The 24,910-nt window shown below is 46.4% G+C and overlaps 1 protein-coding gene across 5 annotated transcripts in view; it reads left to right on the top strand.

Moving 5' to 3' along the window:
* The window catches only part of EVL (Enah/Vasp-like), a 155,812-nt gene that overhangs the window by 23,766 nt on the left and 107,136 nt on the right, over positions 1 to 24,910 (top strand). The window contains exon 1 of one of the 5 annotated variants that reach the window (XM_086362955.1): positions 22,633 to 22,849. The exons of 3 other annotated variants lie outside the window; for them this stretch is intronic. In XM_086362955.1, the coding sequence (XP_086219081.1) occupies positions 22,827 to 22,849 (23 nt within the window). In that variant the 5' untranslated portion in view covers positions 22,633 to 22,826. Of the gene's footprint in view, positions 1 to 22,632; positions 22,850 to 24,910 lie in introns of those variants that run through there. One more of the 5 variants, XM_086362948.1, reaches the window with a different exon arrangement.

The raw sequence follows: 24,910 nt of genomic DNA, 5'->3' as shown, positions 1-24,910 counted from the left end.
TGGTGTTAGAAAGTGTTCTAGTTTCATTCTTTTACAAGTGGTTGACCAGATTTCCCAGCACCACTTGTTAAAGAGATTGTCTTTAATCCACTGTATATTCTTGCCTCCTTTGTCAAAGATAAGGTGTCCATATGTGCGTGGATTTATCTCTGGGCTTTCTATTTTGTTCCATTGATCTATATTTCTGTCTTTGTGCCAGTACCATACTGTCTTGATAACTGTGGCTTTGTAGTAGAGCCTGAAGTCAGGTAGGTTGATTCCTCCAGTTCCATTTTTCTTTCTCAAGATCGCTTTGGCTATTCGAGGTTTTTTGTATTTCCATACAAATTGTGAAATTATTTGTTCTAGCTCTGTGAAGAATACTGTTGGTAGCTTGATAGGGATTGCATTGAATCTATAAATTGCTTTGGGTAGTATACTCATTTTCACTATATTGATTCTTCCAATCCATGAACATGGTATATTTCTCCATCTATTAGTGTCCTCTTTGATTTCTTTCACCAGTGTTTTATAGTTTTCTATATATAGGTCTTTAGTTTCTTTAGGTAGATATATTCCTAAGTATTTTATTCTCTTCGTTGCAATGGTGAATGGAATTGTTTCCTTGATTTCTCTTTCTGTTTTCTCATTATTAGTGTATAGGAATGCAAGGGATTTCTGTGTGTTGATTTTATATCCTGCAACTTTACTATAATCATTGATTAGTTCTAGTAATTTTCTGGTGGAGTCTTTAGGGTTTTCTATGTAGAGGATCATGTCATCTGCAAATAGTGAGAGTTTTACTTCTTCTTTTCCAATTTGGATTCCTTTTATTTCTTTTTCTGCTCTGATTGCTGTGGCCAAAACTTCCAAAACTATGTTGAATAGTAATGGTGAAAGTGGGCACCCTTGTTTTGTTCCTGACTTTAGAGGAAATGCTTTCAATTTTTCACCATTAAGGATAATGTTTGCTGTGGGTTTGTCATATATAGCTTTTATTATGTTGAGGTATGTTCCTTCTATTCCTGCTTTCTGGAGAGTTTTTATCATAAATGGGTGTTGAATTTTGTCAAAGGCTTTCTCTGCATCTATTGAGATAATCATATGGTTTTTGTTTTTCAATTTGTTAATGTGGTGTATTACATTGATTGATTTGCGGATATTGAAGAATCCTTGCATCCCTGGGATAAAGCCCACTTGGTCATGGTGTATGATCTTTTTAATGTGTTGTTGGATTCTGATTGCTAGAATTTTGTTTAGGATTTTTGCATCTATGTTCATCAGTGATATTGGCCTATAGTTTTCTTTTTTTGTGGCATCTTTGTCAGGTTTTGGTATTAGGGTGATGGTGGCCTCATAGAATGAGTTTGGAAGTTTACCTTCCTCTGCAATTTTCTGGAAGAGTTTGAGCAGGATAGGTGTTAGCTCTTCTCTAAATTTTTGGTAGAATTCAGCTGTGAAGCCGTCTGGACCTGGGCTTTTGTTTGCTGGAAGATTTTTGATTACAGTTTCAATTTCCATGCTTGTGATGGGTCTGTTAAGGTTTTCTATTTCTTCCTGGTCGAGTTTTGGAAAGTTGTACTTTTCTAAGAATTTGTCCATTTCTTCCTCGTTGTCCATTTTATTGGCATATAATTGTTGATAATAGTCTCTTATGATCCTTTGTATTTCTATATTGTCTGTTGTGATCTCTCCACTGTCATTTCTAATTTTATTGATTTGATTTTTCTCCCTTTGTTTCTTGATGAGTCTGGCTAATGGTTTGTCAATTTTATTTATCCTTTCAAAGAACCAGCTTTTGGCTTTGTTGATTTTTGCTATGGTCTCTTTTGTTTCTTTTGCATTTATTTCTGCTCTAATTTTTAAGATTTCTTTCCTTCTACTAACCCTGGGGTTCTTCATTTCTTCCTTTTCTAGTTGTTTGAGGTGTAGAGTTAGGTTATTTATTTGACTTTTTTCTTGTTTCTTGAGGTGTGCCTGTATTGCTATGAACTTTCCCCTTAGGACTGCTTTTACTGTGTCCCACAAGTTTTGGGTTGTTGTGTTTTCATTTTCATTCGTTTCTATGCAAATTTTGATTTCTTTTTTGATTTCTTCTGTGATTTGTTGGTTATTCAGCAGGGTGTTGTTCAGCCTCCATATGTTGGAATTTTTAATAGTTTTTCTCCTGTAATTGAGATCTAATCTTACTGCATTGTGGTCAGAAAAGATGCTTGGAATGATTTCTATTTTTTTGAATTTACCAAGGCTAGCTTTATGGCCCAGGATGTGATCTATCCTGGAGAAGGTTCCATGTGCGCTTGAGAAAAAGGTGAAATTCATTGTTTTGGGATGAAATGTCCTATAGATATCAATTAGGTCTAACTGGTCTATTGTATCGTTTAAAGTTTGTATTTCCTTGTTAATTTTCTGTTTAGTTGATCTATCCATAGGTGTGAGTGGGGTATTAAAGTCTCCCACTATTATTGTGTTATTGTTAATTTCTCCTTTCATACTTGTTAGCATTTGTCTTACATACTGCGGTGCTCCCGTGTTGGGTGCATATATATTTATGATTGTTATATCTTCTTCTTGGATTGATCCTTTGATCATTATGTAGTGACCTTCTTTGTCTCTTTTCACAGCCTTTGTTTTAAAGTCTATTTTATCTGATATGAGTATTGCTACTCCTGCTTTCTTTTGGTCCCTATTTGCATGGAAAATCTTTTTCCAGCCCTTCACTTTCAGTCTGTATGTGTCCCCTGTTTTGAGGTGGGTCTCCTGTAGACAACATATGTAGGGGTCTTGTTTTTGTATCCATTCAGCCAGTCTTTGTCTTTTGGTTGGGGCATTCAACCCATTTACGTTTAAGGTAATTACTGATAAGTATGATCCCGTTGCCATTTACTTTATTGTTTGGGGTTCGAATTTATACACCATTTTTGTGTTTCCTGTCTAGAGAATATCCTTTAGTATTTGTTGTAGAGCTGGTTTGGTGGTGCAGAATTCTCTCAGCTTTTGCTTATCTGAGAAGCTTTTGATTTCTCCTTCATACTTGAATGAAATCCTTGCTGGGTACAATAATCTGGGCTGTAGGTTATTTTCTTTCATCATTTTAAGTATGTCTTGCCATTCCCTCCTGGCTTGAAGAGTTTCTATTGAAAGATCAGCCGTTATCCTTATGGGAATTCCCTTGTGTGTTATTTGTTGTTTTTCCCTTGCTGCTTTTAATATTTGTTCTTTGTGTTTGATCTTTGTTAATTTGAGTAATATGTGTCTTGGGGTGTTTCGCCTTGGGTTTATCCTGTTTGGGATTCTCTGGGTTTCTTGGACTTGGGTGATTATTTCCTTCCCCAGTTTAGGGAAGTTTTCAACTATTATCTCCTCAAGTATTTTCTCATGGTCTTTCTTTTTGTCTTCTTCTTCTGGGACCCCTATGATTCGAATGTTGTAGCGTTTAATATTATCCTGGAGGTCTCTGAGATTGTCCTCATTTCTTTTAATTCGTTTTTCTTTTATTCTCTCTGATTCATTTATTTCTACCATTCTATCTTCTAATTCACTAATCCTATCTTCTGCCTCTGTTATTCTACTATTTGTTGCCTCCAGAGTGTTTTTAATTTCATTTATTGCATTATTCATTGTATATTGACTCTTTTTTATTTCTTCTAGGTCCTTGTTAAACCTTTCTTGCATCTTCTCAATCCTTGTCTCCAAGCTATTTATCTGTGATTCCATTTTAATTTCTAGATTTTGGATCAATTTCACTATCATTATTCGGAATTCTTTATCAGGTAGATTCCCTATCTCTTCCTCTTTTGTTTGGTTTGGTGGGCATTTATCCTGTTCCTTTATCTGCTGGCTATTCCTCTGTCTCTTCATCTTGTTTAAATTGCTGAGTATGGGGTGTCCTTTCTGTATTCTGGCAGTTTGTGGAGTTCTCTTTATTGTGGCTATTCCTCACTGTGTGTGGGTTTGTACAGGTGGCTTGTCAAGGTTTCCTGGTTAGGGAAGCTTGTGTCAGTGTTCTGATGGGTGGAACTGTATTTCTTCTCTTTGTTCAGTCGCGCTGTGGGGAGGGAGGGAGGGATGCTGCAAGCAAATAACACTGGCGTGCGCTCGCAGTGCCTCAGCCACACTGGGTCTGCCCCCGCTCACTGCGCGTGTAGCCTCCCTGCCCACACTGCTCGGGCTCTAGGTTGTTCCGCCGGGAACAGTCCGAGGCTGGCCCTGGGTTGCATGTACCTCCCAGGTCCAAGCCGCTCAGGTTCAGGCACTCGGATAGTCCTCAGAGGCGCAGACTCAGTTGGGCCTGAGTATTGTGCTCTTCCCAGGTCCGAGCAGCACAAGTGATGAGGTGTTTGGCGAGCGCCAATGCTGCGACTTATCGCCTCCCCGCCACTCGGTTATCTGGGCGCAAAACCGGCGCACCTTCTTAGGCAGATGTTAACCGTCCAGACCCCCAAGAAGTTTTAGTTAGCAAAGAAGCCTGCTTACAGTTTTATAGATAATGTCTCTCTGGGGCTGCGATTGCCCCCTTCCGGCTCTGGCTGCCTATCACCGGAGGGGGAAGGTCTGCAGCCGGCTATCTCTATTCAATTCTTTGTTCCGTGCGCGGGCCTGACGGTCTTAGGTTGGGGCTGGCTTTTCGCGTAGTAGATATCCCACAGTCTAGTTTGTTAGCCCAAATTATTTCGCTCAGATAGTGCTCAGGGTATTCAGGCCAGATTCTTACTCTAAGCGATGCAGCCCGCGCTGCGCCTCCCTGCCCGGCCCCCGCTTGTTAATGGCGCCTGCAGGCGTCTGCGCTGCTTCTCCACTGGGGGAGTTACCGTAGGACTCGCAATCTTCGAGTTTTAATTGTTTATTTATTTTTTCTTCCTGTTATGTTGCCCTCTGTGCTTCCAAAGCTCGGCACAGATTCGGCAGTGAGAAGGTTTCCTGGTGTTTGGAAACTTCTCTCTTTTTAAGACTCCCTTCCCGGGACGGAGCTCCGTCCCTCCCTCTTTTGTCTCTTTTTTTGTCTTTTATATTTTTTCCTACCTCCTTTCGAAGAGTTGGATTACTTTTCTGGGTGCCTGATGTCCTCTGCCGGCATTCAGAAGTTGTTTTGTGGAATTTACTCGACGTTTAAATGCTCTTTTGATGAATTTGTGGGGGAGAAAGTGTTCTCCCTGTCCTACTCCTCCGCCATCTTGGCTCCTCCTCCTCATCTTCTTGGTGGTGTCTTGAAGCACGTCTTTGATTTAGATGAAGTCCAGCCCACCAACACTTTCTTCTGTGAATCCTTCTCTGCCCAAGTCAAGATCAGGGAGATTTTCTCCTGTGTTTTCCTCTTGAGGTTTATAGTTTTAACTCTTACACTACATCTGTGACCCACTTAAGGATCGATGCGGTAATTCTTAAGTGCTGTAGGAAGTAAGGTCTCTGTTCATTTTTTATACAGATTCTGCATTGTTTTGCACCGTCTGTTGGAGAGACTGCCCTCTCCCCGTTGAGTTGCCATTGCGCCTTTGTTGCAGGTCATTTGTGTACTCTTCCATGATTTGCTACAACATAAAATAAATTCCTCCTTTTTATTTCTTTTTTTTTTTTGGTGGCTTGAACAGCAGGCGTCTGCTTCTCACGGTTGTGGTGCCGAGGGAGACCATTTGCTTTTTTCTTTTCTGCCTCTGCTCCTTTCAGCTTCACTCGCCAAGCGTTTTGGAAACAGTGTCCTTGCCATGGCGGCTCCCATCTCAGCTACTGGTGATGGGTAGTAGAGGCGTGAGGGTGTGTAAAGAATCGGGGTGGAGGGGGTGCGGGGCCAGGTGGCCTCGCTTCTTACCCTTTCTCCCATCCACCGGGTTGGTTATTTGCTTGGGAAAGTAAGTGATAACTGTTAAAGAGTGCCTAACCGTGAAAATTGCATAAGAACGACGACTGAATAGATGCTTTAACTGTGGAGGAAGTGTCGTCTAGCATGTCCTAGGATGTCAGCAAAGTTCAGAAACCTTTCTTAAGATTAAAAGTTTCCTCTATTACTCTCTCTTGAAGTCAACTCTCTCGGGGCAGTCATCTAATCCTATTTTTTAGATTGTGGAAATACGATTAAGTGTAAAAGTGCAGCTTAGAAAGACCTGAACTCTGCTTCACCATTTATGTACTTACTAATAATAAGGGTAGCAGGGACTTCCCCAGCGGTCCAGTGGTTAAGAATCCGCCCTCCAGTGCAGGGCTCAGGTTTGATCCCTAGTCAGGGAACTAAGATTCCGCATGCCAGTGGGCAGCTAAGTCTGTGCGCCACAGCTAGAGAGCCCCGTGCTGTGATGAAAACCCTGTGGGCCATAGCTATGACCCACTGCAGCCAAATAAGTAAAGTGTTAAAAATAGGAATAATAGTAAAGGATAGCAGTAGCTCGTATTAATGAGTACTTTTCACATGCCCTCCCTGTTCCAACACTGAACACACATCATCTCTTTATGGTTCTCACAGAAGGTAGCTGAGGTGCTCCCACATTCTCTTTTCATGCTGAGGAGCCTAGGGCACAAAGAGACCAGTGAGCTGCCCACGTGGTAGACAGCACGGGCCCCAGCAGGCCCCAGGTTTGAGCGTCCCAGCACGGTACAGCTCAGAACCGACAGTGCTGGAGCTCCAGACACTGTTTAACCTGTGACCCTCGCCTTCAGTTAGTACTCGAATAGTCCCCGTGTTTTTTAAACATTCATTTTAAGAATTGGTTGTACACATAATTGTTTACCCAAATGTGGCTCTGTCAGCATGTCTCGTATGGCTAACGTATAACAGATTGGCTTTTCTTTGAGTAATTTCAACCTTTGAGGGAGTTGAGAAGCAGAAGGAAAAGGCGGTTCAGTTTCTTGTATTGGTTGCTGTTCTTGCCTAAAGGGCAGGGTGATGGCGTCCTGCACATATTAATCAGCGCGTAGGCTCATCCCTTACATGTAATAGTCATGGTCTGGAGACTGGGGGTTTACTGCCACAGTTGGGCGTATGGTGTATTCTCAGTGTCCACTGACCTGGATTCTGGGAGAGGAAAGAAAGGCTTAGGACAGGGCGGGTATAGGGAGCAGGGATGAAGTAGGGTTGTCATGGAGACAGGCTGAGGATGGACAGAGGAGATCTGGGTTCTGCCCGTGCTCACTGGTGGTCTTGGTGAATCATTCCCCTCCTCTGAGCCTCATCGTCACCACTGATCTATCTGTGAATGGAGAGGATCGAACTAAATGATGTCCCAGGCCCAATACGGTGTGGTTTCTGTGGTTCTGTGGAGCTTTCTGACCCAGAACAGAACTATTCAGGGTGTTGGACATCCACAGTTAGGGCAGCGTAAGTCAGCGTGAGGTGATCCATAGGAAGAGTGAAGGAATCTGCAGATGCTGCTCCCGGGGTCAGCCTCTGGCCTGGCCCCTGATGAAGCAGGACTGAAGGCGTGCTTTCTTCTCCCTCCGTCTGCACCTTTCCCAAATGGAAGTACCATGTGAGGTCCCTTTCTGTTAGCAAGCAGGGCTGGCAGGATAAGGCTCGACTCTGGTCACGGCAAACCTCCTAACTCCACGGGTCTGTGGCTTCGCCCTCCGTACAGTCAGGACGATAGCCCCACCTTGCTCACCAGGGCAGGGGCTTCTTTGGCCACCCTGATGGGTTCTGTGAACGTCGACAGTCACTGAGGTGCTTCCCAGCCAGAGACTGAGTGTGTCTGTGAGGTAAGGGTTTCAGCTGGAGGCACCCAGGATAGCTTAGTCCTTCCTCTTAAACAGTGGGAAGAAGTAAGGGTTCCCATGGTTACCATCAGGAGACCAGAACTGCAAGCACCCAGCGCTGAGGGCGGCTCCTCGGTTCTGTGCTGTACAGTCTGACCTAGACTAGGGTTTCTCGAGAGGCAGTGATTCCAGTCAGATCAAGGTAGACTTTATTTTCAGATAGATAGGGATTAGGGTATTCTAGGAAAGCTCATGAAGGTCAGTAAATTAGTACTAATTAATAAAATCCACCCGGTTCTCAGGTTTTAAAGGCTACTTGAATTAAGTTTATTGGAGCCAAGAGGCTGTAAAATAAATCGACCCAAAAAACTCCCATAATAATCATAGTAATAAGTCTTTCCTTTTATAGTGCCTTACACTGTACAGAAAACTTTTACATAATAATCACAACATCCCACAGGGTAAGTAAACATTATACTCACTTTCTAGCTATAAAAACAGACTCAGAGAGACAGCCTGTCCAGTGTCACGCCGTTTGTCATCAGCAGACCTGGCACTCGGGGAGAGATGAGCTCGTTTTTATTGAACTTCTGCTAAATGCAGACTGCTTTCCCGTTCACCGTCTCACTTGTTCAGTTGCTAAGCCGTGCCCGACTGTTTGCGACTCCATGAACTGCTGCATGCCAGGCTTCCCTGTCCTTCACTGTTTAATCCACATATAGTCTTGAGTTGGTATAATCCCGTTATATAGATGAAGAAACTGAGGGTCAAAGGGGCTAAAATAAGTTGTTCAAGCTTAACAACTAAGAAGTGACAGAACTGGTATTTGAAAATCTGGATTTTTTTTTTTTTTAAGTATTTATTTAGCTGTGAAAGTGAAAGTTGCTCAGTCGTGTCCAACTCTTTGTGACCCCATGGTCTATACAGTCCATGGAATTCTCCAGGCCAGAATACTAGAGTGGGTAGCCTTTCCTTTCTCCAGAGGATCTTCCCAACCCAGAGATCAAACCCAGGTCTCCTGCATTGCAGGTGGATTCTTTACCTGCTGAGCCACAAGGGAAGCCCTTTGTTTAGCTGTGCTGAGTCTTATTTGCAGCTTTGAACTCCTAGTTGCAGCATGTGGGACTCTAGTTCCCTGACTAGGGATTGAACCCAGGCCCCCCGTATTGGGAGTGTGGAGTCTTAGCCACTGGACCACCAGGGAAGTCCCCAGAACTGGTATTTAAATTCAGCTGTTGTTTGGCTCCAAAACTCAGCACTGCTGCACTCTCTTGCCTCTCAATTCATCTGTTCCTTAGTTCATTCAACAGGTGTTTATTCTGTACCTGGGAGTGTTTCAGGCCTAGTCTCAGGCTCCACAGCTTGCTCTCATTTGAGATTGCCTGTCTCATGAAATCAGTTAGAGTCGCATTGTCTGTATGAGGCTATGGTTTTTCCAGGAGTCATGTATGGATATGAGAGTTGGATCATAAAGAAAGCTGAGCGCCAAAGAATTGATGCTTTTGAACGGTGGTGTTGGAGAAGACTCTTGAGAGTCCCTTGGACTGTAAGGAGATCCAACCAGTCCATCCTAAATGAAATCAGTCCTAAATATTCATCAGATCAGATCAGATCAGTTGCTCAGTCGTGTCCGACTCTTTGCGACCCCATGAATCGCAGCACACCGGGCCTCCCTGTCCATCACCAACTCCCGGAGTTCACTCAGACTCACGTCCATCGAGTCAGTGATGCCATCCAGCCATCTCATCCTCTGTCGTCGCCTTCTCCTCCTGCCCCCAATCCCTCCCAGCATCAGGGTCTTTTCCAGTGAATCAACTCTTCTCATGAGGTGGCCAAAGTACTGGAGTTTGAGCTTTAGCATCATTCCTTCCAAAGAAATCCCAGGGCTGATCTCCTTCAGAATGGACTGGTTGGATCTCCTTGCAGTCCAAGGGACTCTCAAGAGTCTTCTCCAACACCACAGTTCAAAAGCATGAATTCTTCGGCGCTCAGCCTTCTTCACAGTCCAACTCTCACATCCATACATGACCACAGGAAAAACCATAGCCTTGACTAGACGAACCTTTGTTGGCAAAGTAACGTCTCTGCTTTTGAACATGCTATCTAGGTTGGTCATAACCTTCCTTCCAAGGAGTAAGCATCTTTTAATTTCATGGCTGCAGTCACCATCTGCAGTGATTTTGGAGCCCAGAAAAATAAAGTCTGACACTGTTTCCACTGTTTCCCCATCTATTTCCCATGAAGTGATGGGACCAGATACCATGATCTTTGTTTTCTGAATGCTGAGCTTTAAGCCAACTTTTTCACTCTCCACTTTCACTTTCATCAAGAGGCTTTTGAGTTCCTCTTCACTTTCTGCCATAAGGGTGGTGTCATCTGCATATCTGAGGTTATTGATATTTCTCCCGGCAATCTTGATTCCAGGTTGTGTTTCTTCCAGTCCAGCGTTTCTCATGATGTACTCTGCATATAAGTTAAACAAACAGGGTGACAATATACAGCCTTAACGAACTCCTTTTCCTATTTGGAACCAGTCTGTTGTTCCATGTCCAGTTCTAACTGTTGCTTCCTGACCTGCATACAAATTTCTTAATGCTGAAGCTCCAATATTTTGGCCACCTGATACAAAGAACTGACTCATTCGAAAAGACCCTGATGCTGGGAAAGATTGAAGGAAGGAGGAGAAGGGGACGACAGACGATGAGGTGGTTGGATGGCATCACCAACTCAACGGACATGAGTTCGAGTCAACTCCGGGAGTTGGTGATGGACAGGGAGGCCTGTCGTGCTGCAGTCCATGGGATCTCAAAGAGGCTGACACGATGAAGCAACTGAACTGAGGATATATATAAAATAGTGTTGTTGTTTTTATAAAAACCATACCTATTCATTGTAAAAATTCAGCGATACAGGAAGGTACACAGAAAAATGAAGTGCAGATGACCAGGGCATGTCAGTCTCCTGGAGATAAACAGTTGTTAGCATTTTGGCCAACACACTTCCAAACATTTCTCTATGCAGAAAGAAGTGCAACAGTAACAGAGCAGCTCTGCCTAAGAGCTGCTTCCTAGCAGCGTCACGTGTACCGTGTGGATTTTCACCTAAGCCCCGTGGGGTGACGGTGTCTCCCCACTTCTCAGAAGGGGGCTGGCGTCGACAGTAGTGCGGCAACCCACCCCGTGGTGCGGAGCTCTGCGTCTGAAGGCCAGGCTGTGAGTCCTGTGCTGGGTCGTATGTGACGGACAAGCCGACCTTGTGTTACCGCAATTTGCAGATAACTGCTTTTCTTTTTTTTAACACATGGTAGGTTTGTGGCCACCCTGGGCCAAGCAGGTCTGTTGGCGCCACTTTCCCAGCAGCCTTTGCTCCCTTCATGTCTCTGTGCCACGTTTTGGTAATTCTCGCAACATCTCACACTTTTATTTATCATTACTGTACTTGTTATGTGATCAGCGATCTTTGTTCTACAACAACTCACTGAAGTCTCAGATGATGGCTAGCGTTTTTTTAAGTCATAAAGTATTTCTAAGCTAAAGTAAGTACATTTTCTTAAAACAGTGCTACTGTACACTTCATAGGCTATAATGTAAATGTGACTCTTATGTACACTGAGAAACCAAAGAATTTGGGTGATTCACTTTATTCGGATATTCTCTTTACCACGGTGATCTGGAGCTGAACACCCAGTATCTCCGTGGCGTGCCTTACATGGTGGTGCATAAGGGAGAATACACTGCAGGCCTTTCTATAACTTGCTTTATTGTTTGACTTGAGGAGGTGTTTATCGTACAACAGTGATTAACAATTTGTAATAATCCTCTGTAGTATTTTTACTCAACAGTAGTAATGTCTCGGCAGTTAATGTCGATCTCTCTCTTTGTGTATACTGTACTTTGTTTGACAAGTCCCTTGTTGAGGATGCTTAGTTTATTCCCAGTTTTTTGCTATTTTAAGTAATAAAGGAATCCACATCTTCATCCCTTTGGGTTCTAACTTGTTCTTTAGAGGAGGAGGACAGAATGCCCCCCGCCACCCTCCAGGTGAGAATCACTAGTGTTAGAGCACTCAGTGGTTCTGCAACCTGACCACGCATCAGACTCCCCTGGAGAGCTTGTTAAAAATGCAGCTTGCTGGGTTCCATCCTCCCAGAGACTCTGACTTATTTAGTCTGGGGAGAGGGCTGAGGGTTTTCCTCTTTGACAAGTTCCCAGGTGATGCTGACCCTGCTGGCCAAGGACCCCGCTTTTGAGAGCCACTGATGTAAAGGAAAAGCACTTAAGTGGAAATCAGGAGACTTCAGTTCTTATTCCAGCTCTGACAGTAGTCAGGTGACCCTAGACAGAAAAGGGAAAGTGTTGGTTTCTCGGTCATGTCCGACTCTTTGTGACCCCATGGACCGTAGCCTGCCAGGCTCCTCTGTCCATGGAATTCTCTAGGCAAGAATACTGGAGTGGGTAGCCATTGGATCTTCCCGACCCAGGGATCGAACCTGGGTCTCGTGCCTTGGCAGGCAGATTCTTTACCATCTGAGCCACCAGGGAAGCCCGACCCTAGATGGGGTGCTGTGTTTTTCTCTTGTGGTCAGAGTGAGAGGATCGGACTGACATTTTTCTTAGACCGTTTATCTCATCAGTGAGAACTATGAAATCCTTCAAAATCTGTGTTCTACTCATGGCATACAGTGGCTGTTGAGATTTGGTTCATTTAATGCCTGTGTTCTTTTTGCCCTCTATTTTCTTTCTTTTATTCATTATTTACTGTGGGGTCCATGGAAGGTAGTATCATAAGAGAGATGAATGGTTTGAGAGTGAGGCTTAGAAAATGATGAAGTGCTCATTTTTTTCATGTTAGCAAGAATACATCTTTTAAAAAAGAACTACAGTTCCAAAGTTAGTAAGCTACCTAACAAATCCTAGCTCAGCATTAGCAATCCACGGGAGGCCCTTCATCAGTTTGTCCGCATACCTATTAATTGAAACAGCAGGGTTTATGCTGAGTGTCGGAGCTCTTTGTAAGAAGGAACATACACACCGCTGCAAGAGCAATGCCGGTGAAGCTCTTTGGAAACTAAGAAGCAGTGCTGTTTTGGATGAGGGAAAATACCACCCTGTACATGAGAGCGGGAAATCAGAAGTAGAGAAAGCTTATCAGAAATAATACATGAGAAAGAAAGACTGGCTTTTAGAGAGAAAAAAATACATTTGTCTAAAGCAGGACTTTTCAAGTGACAAGTCTCTCAGGCGTATTCATGCGATTTCATTGTCATCATCGCCGCCATCAGAATGTTTGTTAAATGAAGGTTTTCCTTTTTCATCCTTGTAGATTAGGACGGATTCTCATGGCCAGGGTTGGAGCCCAGCCCCAGGCCTTAGGTGTTCACACCATAGAGACAACTGCCGGCATGGGTCCCTTCAGACCTGTGTGGTGGTATTTTACATATATGCGTTTACCCCTTTATGTTGCTTCCCTGCTTCCAGGCAGAATATCTTCGTCCCTGCCTTGCCAGAAGGTGCCGGAAATCCCTGGTGTTCACTCATTGGGTCTCTGCTGTGATGTGAATATTTGTGTTCCCCCTCAAGATTCACCAGGGCTTCCCTGGTGGCTCAGTGGATAGAGTCTGCCTGCGGTGTGGGAGAAATGTGTTCGATCTCTGGATTGGGAAGATCCCCTGGAGAAGGAAATGGCAACCCACTCCAGTATCCTTGCCTGGAGAATCCCATGGACAGAGGAGCCTGGTGACCTACAGTCCACGGGGTCACAGAGAGTCAGACACGACTGAGTGACTAACACTTCCACTTTCTTTCCAAGATTCACATTATGTGAGGGTGTCAGGGAGGTGGGGCCTCAGGGTGGAGCTCTCAGAAGTGGGGTCCGTGCCCTTGTAAGGGACCTCACAGAGCCCCCTGGTTCTGTCCACTCTGTGAGGACCAAGCACAGTGAAATGTGCATGAACTGGAAGAGGGCCCTCGCCTGACCACACTGGCCCTCTGCTCTCGGACTTCCAGCCTCTAGAACTGGGGGATACACACTGTTTATACGCCACCCTGTCTGTCTGTAAGCCAGCCGGAAGGCACTAGGAACATCTCCATATCTGAAGGTTCCCACTAGACCAGTCCCCAGAGATGCCCTTCCTCACTTAGGCTCTTAGAGACACTCACTGAACATGCCAAAGCCTTTGGAATCCATTCATTCTTTCAGTTCTTCAGAACAGTTAATTAATTAATCTGTTTGTTTATTCATGCTAATTCCCTAGTCTCTGTGGAAAATACAGATATGAACAAGACATTCCCTGATTGATTTGATTTTTTTTTTTTTTGACTTCATATTATTGTGCCAGTTCATGTGGGTTGGGTTATATGTGCCTCTCTGGAGTGGGGTTGGTTAGTGACTTCCAAGCACTGTTATATTGGAAAGAAAGGAGTGCTAGGGGTGGGTTTGCGAAGTTAGGAAATTAGAGTTAATTATGGTAACTGCCTCAGAATAGCCAGAGCCTGGGGGAGGGGGCTCTGAATCAGCTCCGATGAATCACATTTCCCTTTTTGTCTTTAAAGAGGACCCACAAGGCGGTAGAGGAGAGAATTCAGAGAAGCACTGAAGAAGACTGGAGCTTCTAGAAAACAAGGCCCCCAAATTTCAGAATCATTTGACCTAGGAAGACTAAGCAATAATTTAGAACTGACTTCAATTATTTGAAGGATTATTATTGTTATTATTTTTTTTTACAAACTAAGAGGATGTAAATGAGGCAGAAGCAAAAATGGACCAGATAGGAAAGAACAGCTTCTTATCCATTGCAACCAGTCCATTGGAATGGATGATAAGCTAGGTTTAGACATTGTAGAGATACTTTAGGAAAATTACCTAAAATTTGGAGAAAAGGCAAAGTGATTATCGTGTGCCTTTCCAAGGTCACTCGAGAGCGTTATCTGGTAAGCCGATCTAAAGAGTATCTGACTTTTGTCGTTAGATTTTAACTTGTAAAAAAATCGAGAAGTGAAAAGTGAATTTTATTATCCAGTAGAGCTCTTAATGATTTCTGTTCAGTAGGAAAGATAACCTCAAAGGTTATAGTTTAATTGCTCTGTAGGACATTAGCCAGGTTTGTATCAACTTGGCAAGATTATTACAGCATTCTTTCTTCTCCACCAAGTTCATTTGTGTTTCTTTTGTTACATTTGAACCAGCTTTGCCATCCTGCTTTTTCCCTCATGAAGGACTTACTTGATACATACATACTATATATTGGCATGAGAGTTCCCTTTTCAGCTTTTTGAAAATTATACTTTGACAGAAGTGAATGCATGTGGAGGAGATAAGCATCTCAGGTAGCTCACCCAGGAGTGGGGTTCCGGGTCCTTTCAGCCCTGAACACTGGTGTTCATCTAAATTCTCTTGGTCACCCAGATAGTACATTGCATTTATGGATCCTCTAACTCTCTGCCCTGGATGAATACTTAAAACTCCTGCTTTATCAAGATCTCAGATGACACAGAGCAGAGAGAATCATTTCTTTTGTTGTGAAGACCAGCACCGTTACTGATTTGTATAGCACGCACAGTTACAGAACACTGGCACACCGACTGTTGGATCTGATCTTCTCTGTTTCCTTGTAAGGGAGCGGGGCAGGAACAGCTGCCCCACTTTACAGGTGAGCACATTGAGAGTCCAGTAAAGTCACGGCCGCTTGGCTGCTGAGGAGTGGTGCTGGGACCGCAGCCCAGCCCTTCCCACTCCACGCTCATCAGCAGCTACATGACGGAACCCAGATTCAAGAGGATTCTGGTAAGAACAGTGAACTGAAGTAGGGAAAAGACCTGAACCCTGGCTCCAGACTGCTTTCATATGGATTCACAGGTGCGACTCTGAGGCTGTAGTTTTGGAGTCTATGTGCCCTGTTCCTGACTGTTGGAGAGACCCGAAATGTGTCTGAATCTTCCCTCACTGCCCTGCCACCCCCGCCCCCCTACTCAGGGATTGAGCAGTGCTGGACACACAGCAGGTATCCAGGAGACACTTCCTGATTGAATGGGGACATTTGTTTTACACGCATGTATATCTTGATCTCCCTCTATTCCTGGTAAGACTCTCTTGGCAAATTTCTGCCTATCTGGGTGACATTGGCCCAGCTGCACTTATTCAAAAGAATAATCTGCCCTTTGATTTGACGCTTGCACCGGAAAGAGGACTGCTGACTTGACCCAATTCCGTCTTTTTTTATGAAATCTTCTCTAAATCTGCCAGTTGCTGATTTATTAATTCAACAGATATTTATTGACTAACTCTCTGTGCCAGGCCCTGCGGTAAAGACTAGACCAGGCCTCCTCTCTTCCTTCGGTTCATGGTCCTGGTGGTGTCTTAGTATTTCTGTTGAAATATTTTCAGTCTTTGCTTCATTAGTAATTCACAAAATAACATGAAACAACTGAGTTGTGAAAAAGACTCTTAGGAATTCCCTGGTGGCACAGTGGGTAAGAATCCGCCTGCCAGTGCAGGGGCCGTGAGTTCGATCCCTGGTCCGGGAAGATTCCACATGCAGCGAGGCCCTTGCACCACCACTCCTGAGCCCGAGCTCTGCAACTCCTGAAGCCCACGCACCCAGAGCCTGTGCCGCGGTAAGAGAAGCCACCACGGTGAGAAGCCTGTACACTGCACGAAGCGTCGTCCCCAGTCGCCACCACTAAAGAAAGCCCGAGCAAAGCAGCAAAGACCAAGCATGGCCAAAAGTTACGTAAATAAAAAAAAAATTTTAAAGACTCTAAGTTCAGTTCAGTTCAGTCACTAAGTCATGTCCGACTCTTTGCGACCCCATGGACTGCAGCATGCCAGGCTTCCCTGTCCATCACCAACTCCTGGAGCTTACTCAAACTCTAAAAAGACTCTCAAACGTGCTCCACACCCACCCATTCTTCTCTTTGGTCCGCTGCCCGTCCCCGCCCTCTCTTGCTTGCACGGGGCCTGCAGCTTCTCCCACTTCCTCATGCTCCTTTGCTCAGTCATGTCGACTCTGTGAGTGTCAACTGAAGTCTGCCAGGCTCCTCTGTCCATGGGATTCTCCAGGCAAGAATACTGGAGTGGGTTGCCATTTCCATCTCCAGGGGATCTTCCCGATACAGAGATCAACTCTGCATCTCCTACTTGAGCAGGCTGATTCTTTACCATTGAGCTGCCTGGGAAGCCTCTCCCACTGCCCCCTAAAAACGACAATCAGCTCCTGTTAGGCCATTGTCTAAAGCTCTCCAGCAGCTTCCCTGTCATAAAGCCCTGCTTCCCGTCTGTCTCCATCTCCCTCTACTCCCTTCCTTCCTGGTCCAGCCACACTGGGGAAAGGGGTGGAAACCAAGCCAGTCTCCTCCCGCCTTGGGCCTCTGTGCCGGCTGTGTTGTCTGCTGACGCTGATTGTCCCTGGTATTTTCACCACTGTCCCCGCTAGTCCCTTGGATCTCAGCGTAACTCTCGCTCCCTGAGAGTGGCCTTTCCTGTCACCTCTTCTAAGTTCAGCAGCCCTTCGTCACTCTGGTACTTAACCCTGTTTTATCGTCTTTCTCTTACTCATTTATTGTCTGGTTTTCTTCATTAGAGTGTGTAGCTAGGGGCTTTAGCTTTTCCCTGAGAAAGTTGTGGAGGGGATGCAAGGACAGTTTTCAGTGGCCTGGTTCAGGTGCTCAGAGAGTGCTGATTGGGCCAGAAGTTGATGAAGACGGGAGTGCAGAAGTGATTACCGGTGAGCTGCTCGTGAGCAGTGGCAGGTGAAAATGGATTGTGATTGTGTTTGCTTAATGGTAGAATGCCTTTTTTTTAAAAGAAATTTAAATAGAATTCTTGAAATGGAGGTAAAGGATGGTTTTATTTAAAGCTTTTGTTTTAAAGTTAAGTGTCACTGTAGGAATTCAGGTGACTGACGTGATTTGGGGAGGAGGAATTAGTTCAGAGTGTGGGACTCATACATTTCCTATTGGTTCAAGAAAGTGGGGGTTCTGTTTGTTTTTAATTTTTTTGAAAGGTTAATTCAACTGGAACAAAAGTGCATTCAAAACATTTCTGACCAAAGACCTGCTCTGTGGCTAGGAATGTGTTCTGCCTTGTGAAGACTTAGAAAGGACTGAAAACAGGGTCATTGCCTGTGGGCTCCCCACCAGCTCAGAATAGGAGAGTTCAGAGCTGGTGACTCCAGATTGTGACAAGTTTCTCTTGAAGTTGTGTTCGCACAGCAAGCGTGTCGTTTCACCTGCATTGTCCACATGTTCCTGATGGAGGTGGTGAGGTGCCAGACTCCTCTGGTCTCTCTTCTTGCCAGCCCCCTTCCCCCCCGTCCCCAGGGGCTCTCACCTGGTCAAAGACCTAAGACATGGGAAGGACAGAGGTTCTTCCTGAGCACTAGATGGTATGTGAGATTTTTAGAACATAGCTCTTGGTTGTCATAGGAATTGCAGTTTTGAGCTTCCTCCAGGCTGACTGTGGTCAGGAGGGGAATGCGCAGTCATGCCACCAGCGTCATCCCCATCCTCGGGTCGGGACTGAGGCTCAGGTGGGGAAGAGTTCTGTCTTCCCAAGGCTCCCCAGGCAGGTAGTCATAGAGCTGGGCTCGGAACCCCACTGTCCATAACCTCTGTGGGGCAGAGGTGGGGAGACCTCCTGCATCAGGGTCCCGGGTTGATGAGGTGGGTGGGGGAGGCAGATGGGGCTGGGTGCTGACTCCATCCTGCAGACAGTGAGGAAGGGTTATAGGGCTCAACTGGAAGGTGCTAGGGTGACTGCAGGAAGGGGTCAGATGGCCGGGAGATGAATGGGGAGGGGAGTCTTAGGGAGCCGGGAGGGGGAGACCGGAAAGGCCATAGAGCTTGTTACGCTCACAGCCCCCTGCTCAGAGGAGCACGTGCGGCCAGGCCTTGAGACCGGAGTTGGATTTTCAGTTTTGCCCGTAGCTGAGTTCCCTGTACGTCCCCTCCTGCTTGGTATGTGGGGAGCTCAGCAGCAGGTGAGCAGGCCCGAGGGTGTCAGAGCGTTCCTGCTGACACTGCAGGGATGCTAGCCTCTGTTTAGATGCCCTGTTTATGTTGCTGCACATTCGTCATGGCTCTGTAAACCTGAAACCTCACATCCTAAGACAAGCGGGAAAGGAAACATCCGTGTGAGGTCCCAGGCTCACGGGGCCTCCGGGCCTGAAACCCCAGCTTGTCTGTACAGGAGCTGGGATGAGGTTTCAGTGCCAGCGAGTACATCGTGAGTTCCCTTCTTGGGAACTGGGCCGTTTCACATGGAGAGACAGGCTGCGGGCACTCTGAGCGTGCGGATGCCACTGACACGGGTTTCAGACATCCTGCTCACGTAGCTTTCCAAGATTGTTGGAGGCCTGGGACACCTCCTCTTAACGACTGTGTTTTTAGCCTGTTATCTACGCGTCAGTTTCTCTGGGGACGCCTCAGGCGGCTGGCACGGCCAGTAAGTGCAGCAGGTCAGCGCTGTTCTGGGACAGCCGGGCCCGGTCAGGAGGCTTTGTCCTTAGGGTGAGCCTGGAAAGAGGAAGGGAGTTCAGAGTGTCGAGGGTGAGCTTGACAACGCCCCCCAAAGTCCAGCACGGATGGGACTCCCGGGTCTCTTAGGCCCAGTGTTTCCAGGCAGAGTCGGGGCTGGTCCTGGTGGAGGGAGGGCCAAGCCAGGTAACAGGGAGTCTGGGGCTCTTCTGTTTTTATCCGTTGTGTGTTCATATCAGTTCCATGTCCCAGTTACATGATACAGCAAAACAAAGGCTGCAGAGGGAGCGGAAGTCCCAGAGCAGGAGCATGCTTTGTCCGAGCCTTGAGCCGTTGGCGGGTGGCCTAGGATACCTCGTTCTTGGGCGGCGTGTCCTCTCAGAAGTGCCCTCTGGAGAGCAGTGGAGCAGTTGGGAGTCCCTGTTCCTGATCCTTGGGGTCACCGATTGTCAAGTGGTCGGGGGAGGTGCCCAGCCTTTGAGGCAGACTCCTTCCTGGTCTGGTCCCAAGGCCTGTCACCTCAGGTTCTCAGCCTTCCTTCTGGGGCAGCCAAACCCCTCTGTCAGCCCTCAGCGGTCTCCCGTCTGGCTGTAGAATCTGGGGATTCGCCAGGGCCGGCCGGAAGGGTGCCACGTCCCAGCCTGGTCTCAGGACCACAGGCTGCCTGCCAGTCAGCGAAACACATTCTCTTCTGGAGGTGGCCTGAGGCGCTTGGCTCTTTGGTGTTGGAACCCCAGGCGGGCACAAGGGTTGAAAACGTTGGCATTAAACCTACCTTGGCCAAGCTCATTGCTCTGCACTTGGTAGCCATATGATCATGGGCAAGTTACTTAACCATCGTGGCCTCTGTTCTCTTATTAGTAAATTGAGGACTCACATAAAATTGTCTCGTATACACTGGGTGCTAGGTTTTGGAGATTTTTCACCATGATGAAAGTGAAAGAAGAGAGTGAGAAAGCTGGCTTGAAACTCAACATTCAGAAAACTAAGATCATGGCATCTGGTCCCATCACTTCATGGCAAATAGATGGGCAACAGTGGAAACAGTGAGAGACTTTATTTTTTGGGGCTCCAAAATCACTGCAGATGGTGATTCTAGCCATGAAATTAAAAGGCGCTTGCTCCTTGGAAGCAAAGCCAAGACCAACCTAGATACCATACTAAAAAGGTCAATTTTCATTCCAGGCCCAAAGAAGGGCGATGCCAGAGAATGTTCAGACTATTGGACGGTTGCACTCATGTCCCATGCAACTAAAGTAATGCTCAAAATCCTTCAAGCCGGGCTTCAGCAGTATGTGAACACAGGGAACTTCCAGATATACACGCTGGATTTAGAAAAGGCAGAGGAACCAGAGATCAAGTTGCCAGCATTCACTGATCATAGAGAAAGCAAGGGGATTCCAGAAAAACATCTTCATTGACCACACTAAAGCCTTTGACTGTATGAATCACAACAAACTGAAAAATTCTTAATGAGACGGGACTACCAGACAACCTTACCTATCTCCTGAGAAACCTGTATGCAGGTCAAGAAACAATAGTTAGAACTGGACGTGGAACAACTGAGTGTTTCCAAATTGGGAAAGAGTATGACAAGGCTGTATATTGTCACTCTGCTTATTTAACTTATATGCAGAGTACATCATGTGAGATGCTGGGCTGGATGAATCACAAGGTGGAATCAAGATTGCTGGGAGAAATATCAACAACCTCAGATATGCAGGCGATACCACTCTAATGGCACAAAGTGAAGAGCAACTAAAAAGCCTCTTGATGAAGGTGAGAGAGGAGAGTGAAAAAGCTGCCCTAAAACTCAACATTCAGAAAACTTGAGATCATGGTATCTGGTCCCATCACTTTATGGGAAATACATGGGGAAATGGAAATAGTGATAGATTTAAGTCTCTTGGACTTAAATCACTGCAGATGGTGACTGCAGCCATGAAATTAAAAGACACTTGCTCCTTGGAAGGAAAGCTATGACAAACCTATACAGCATTTTAAAAAGCAGAGGCATCACTTTATCAGCAAAAGTTTGTGTAGTCAAAGCTATTGTTTTCCTAGCAGTCATGCATAGTGAGAGCTGAACCGTAAAGAAGGCTGAGCACCAGAGAACAGATGCTTTTGAACTGTGGTGCTGGAGAAGACTCTTGAGAGTCCCCTGAATTGCAAGGAGATCAAACCAGTCAATCCTAAAGAAAATCAATCCTGAATATTCGTTGAAAGGACTGAAGCTGAAGCTCCAGTACTTTGGCCTTATGTGAAGAGCCGACTCATTTGAAAAGACCCTGGTGCTGGGAAAGACTGAAGACAAAAGAAGGGGGCAGCAGAGGATGAGAAGGTTCGACAGCATCACTGACTCAGTGGACATGAATTTGAGCCAACTCCAGGAAGTAGTGGTGGACAGGGAAGCCTGGCATGCTGCAGTCCAAGGGGTCACAAAGAGTCAGACACAACTGAGTGACCGAACAAGAACAACAAAGTCAGACTAAGAAAAATGGCTCTGGCAGATTGTTAGAAAAGGGACAGACGGAGGAAGACCAGTTACCAACATGAGAGGGGGAGTGGGAAATGCTGAGGCTGAGAGCTGAAGCAGCGGGGCTGAGAGTGGGGAGGTCAGACCCTGAGCAGAAAGAGAGTTGGTGCCTGATTCTGTTTGTGGTGTGAGGGAGAGAAAAACCATTAAGAGTGGCTCACAAGTTTTCTTTTGAGATCTGTCTTCCTTGTTTTATAAAGATCTGCAAATGTTGACAAGTCTCCTTAATGGCAAGTTTCAGAACACAGCCTCAGCTCACGTGCCGGGTCTCAGCAGCTCGGGCCCTGCCCTCCGGTAAACATTCCTCTTTCTTTGGCTGACATCTCGTTTCCTTTTTCTTAACTTCTGTTCTGAAACTGTTACAGCAGCTTTTGTACTTCAAGGAATTGAAGCCTGGTCCATATTATGTATGGAAACAAATACTGAAATAAATGCTCAGCAAACAAAGACTGAGATAAATGAGGTCACGCTTTGCGGCTGCCCTACAGGTGATGCTCGTGGCAGAGCTCTGGCCGGAAACCATGACTCCTGGGATTCCAGAGCGGCCTATGTGTTTGTGCTAAAAGAACATTTCATAGTGGAAGGGTGGAATACAGAGTCCTGAAGAGTCTTCAGTAAAATGTAGCCCAGGATCCATCTCCACTACGTGCGCTTCCCACGGTGGTCCTCACATCTGAACCTGAGCACAGCAGTGGCCACGGGCGGGCGAGGTGAGCGGGCTGAGCTCAGGGGAGCAGGGCACACTCTCATTCCTTGCAGCTCTTGCTCCCTGGCCCCCACCCCGGCCCCATACGGTTTGGTGGGGGCGTGCGTGTTCTGTGATTCCCGCAGGATCCCAGGCCTGCCCGGGGTTCCACTTGTTTCTCACGGTTAATCCAGCTCCCAGCCTGGAGCCTCCGCACTCGCTGCATTAATCAGCCTTGCTGGAATGATCACATGGTCCTTAGCTGCCTCCCCTGTTAGCTGCCGCTCGTCAGCAGCTGGCGGAGCTGGAGGCTGCAGGCCCCTGTCTGCAGAAAGCCTTTCACTTCAGAATACTGGGGGGTGTGCAGACCCCGCCTCTTTTTCCTGCACCTTTGCACCATCTGACTGACTAAATGGTGGTCCTCCAAACCAGAAAGGCCCCCAGACAGTCTGAGGAAATTGTCTCCGACTAGGTCATGTTTGCACTTGAAGAATTCAGGTATGTCCTGGGTTTCCTCCAGCCTGCTGCTGGGTTTTTGTCCTCTCTAGGTTTTTGCTGTGTAATGACAGCTCAGGCTCCGGCTGGTCCTCATAAAAGAAGGGTTCTTTTCCACGGCAGGGTTTCTCCTGGTCGTGGGGGTGGGCGCGCCGAGGTGGTGCCGGTCTGGGGTGTCGACTGCAGGCACCCAGGCAGCGTGGTAATCGGTTTGATGGTGTGTGAAGGTGGCGAGGACCCCACCTTGCGCCTCATCCGAGCTGTGCTGGTGCTGGTGTGGAGTTCTGAATACTGACTAGGAACTGCTTATCCAGATGGAGCCTCTTGCTGCCTTTTGTTTTTCTTCCTTTGTCAAACTCCTGGAGCCTTACTGCTCTTTAAAAAAGCACTGATTGCAGCGGTGAAGGTGGAAACCCTGGAAGTGTGTCTGCTGGCTCATGATTTGGTCTCGGCTCTGATTTTGCTCATTGTGGACGGTGGTCTCGTTGCGGCTGGGCAGTTTTCCGGCAAGCGCCCTCATGGTGTTTTGTGAACAGGCTCCTTCTTTGCTTTGGTAAGCTTTTCAGCTGCTGTAATTATGAATGCTCCAAATTAGAGTCTTTTGTGAATCTTATTCCCTCATCTCTCCCCTGGGAATCTGTCCCCAGTATGAATGTGGGGAGAGGGCTCCAGAAAAGAGAGTTTCTCAGAAATGAGGCTAAAGGAGGTGGGATGAGGGGGGTTCCCGGCTCCTTTTGCTGTGGGTCTCCACCTCTTCATAGCATGTGGAGGACAGCGTGTTTGTATCTAACCTCTGACAGCTTCTCATTTCTCAGATGGAATTTCTGTGTATTTAGAACTGAACATAAATACCATATTGACGGGCAAAGGAGTGACTGTGTGGCAACCTTACAGGCAGTTTTTGTTTCCTCCAGATGTAGCTGCAGTGGGCATTAAAATAAGAATAGAATCACCACCTCTCGTTGCTTGTAAGAGGAAACTGGAGACCTTGTCATCAAAATTGAGGGAGAAGATGAGAGATTCTTCAGCTGTCTGTAAGGGAAAGCGGGGCTGCAGAGGTTGCTCCCGCCCTTCCTGTAAACTTGGGGCTTTGCCTCCAGGAAGTCACCCTTTGTTGGACAGCGCGCCTCTTCATCTTTCCTAATGGACAGGTTTGTGCAGGTTTCCATGTGGCAACCTGCTCTGATATCATGAATTGACACCATGACCAGAGCTCACTGCTCGTGGCAGCTCTGTCAGGTGACCAACAGGAATTTATTTAATGCCTGGCAGGTAAGAGTGGACAGGTCATTGGGAATGAGTCAGGAGTCACAGGTTCTAGTCCAGGTTTCTTGATCCTTGTGAGAATTAGCAAGAGCATCATAAATTGTGGAAAGTAGTACAAGGGTGAGGTTCATGTTTTACGGCTAGCACTTGTTCTAGACGGAGTAAGCCTTGGCTTTGGCCTTGAGCAGACGTGGAGCCTTTGCTTGCCTTTTGGAGTGAGAACAGAGGGGTAGGGAGACCCACCCCCACTGTGGTGGCCCCTGGTCCTGGAGCGGGTCTGACGAGCTGGGAGGGCTCCGGTTCAAGGGCACCGCTCTGCCGAGCTGAGGAGTGGGAGATGGAGCAGAAGAGGGAGGCTTCAAGCTTCGGCTTCAGCCAGCCCTGAAGAGTTTTGCTGAGCATGATTGCATTTTGTGACAGCTGCATGGGGCCAGACAGATGGCTTTCTTTTGTAGTCAGGGGACTTGTGTGAGGTTCAGGGCATTGTGTTGGGGCTCGGGGCTCAAGAGGAGCTCACTTAGCTTTTTAGTTTAGGTCAGCTTGGTTCTCGAGCTATAGCACACGGTAGATTCACCCAGAGGGCTCACAAAAACCCATCCCCAGCATTTTAGATCTAGTAGGTCTAGGGTGGGGCCTGAGGGCTTATGTGTGTCCAATAAGTTCTTAGGTTTTCTGGAGACCAGACTTTGAGAACCATTGGCTTAGGGAAAGCGGACAGACTGTCCTTGAGATGGGAAGTCGAAGGTACAGCTGGAATCAGAAACAGCAGATCAGGTACAGGCAGGTGGGTGGGGCAGG

This window comes from Bos grunniens, chromosome 21, assembly GCF_055505025.1.
Source record: "Bos grunniens cultivar Pamir isolate PY7600 chromosome 21, Bosgru_T2T1.0, whole genome shotgun sequence".
In the NCBI taxonomy this organism is placed as follows: Eukaryota; Metazoa; Chordata; class Mammalia; order Artiodactyla; family Bovidae; genus Bos; species Bos grunniens.
This window is presented reverse-complemented; position numbering and strand designations above follow the sequence as displayed.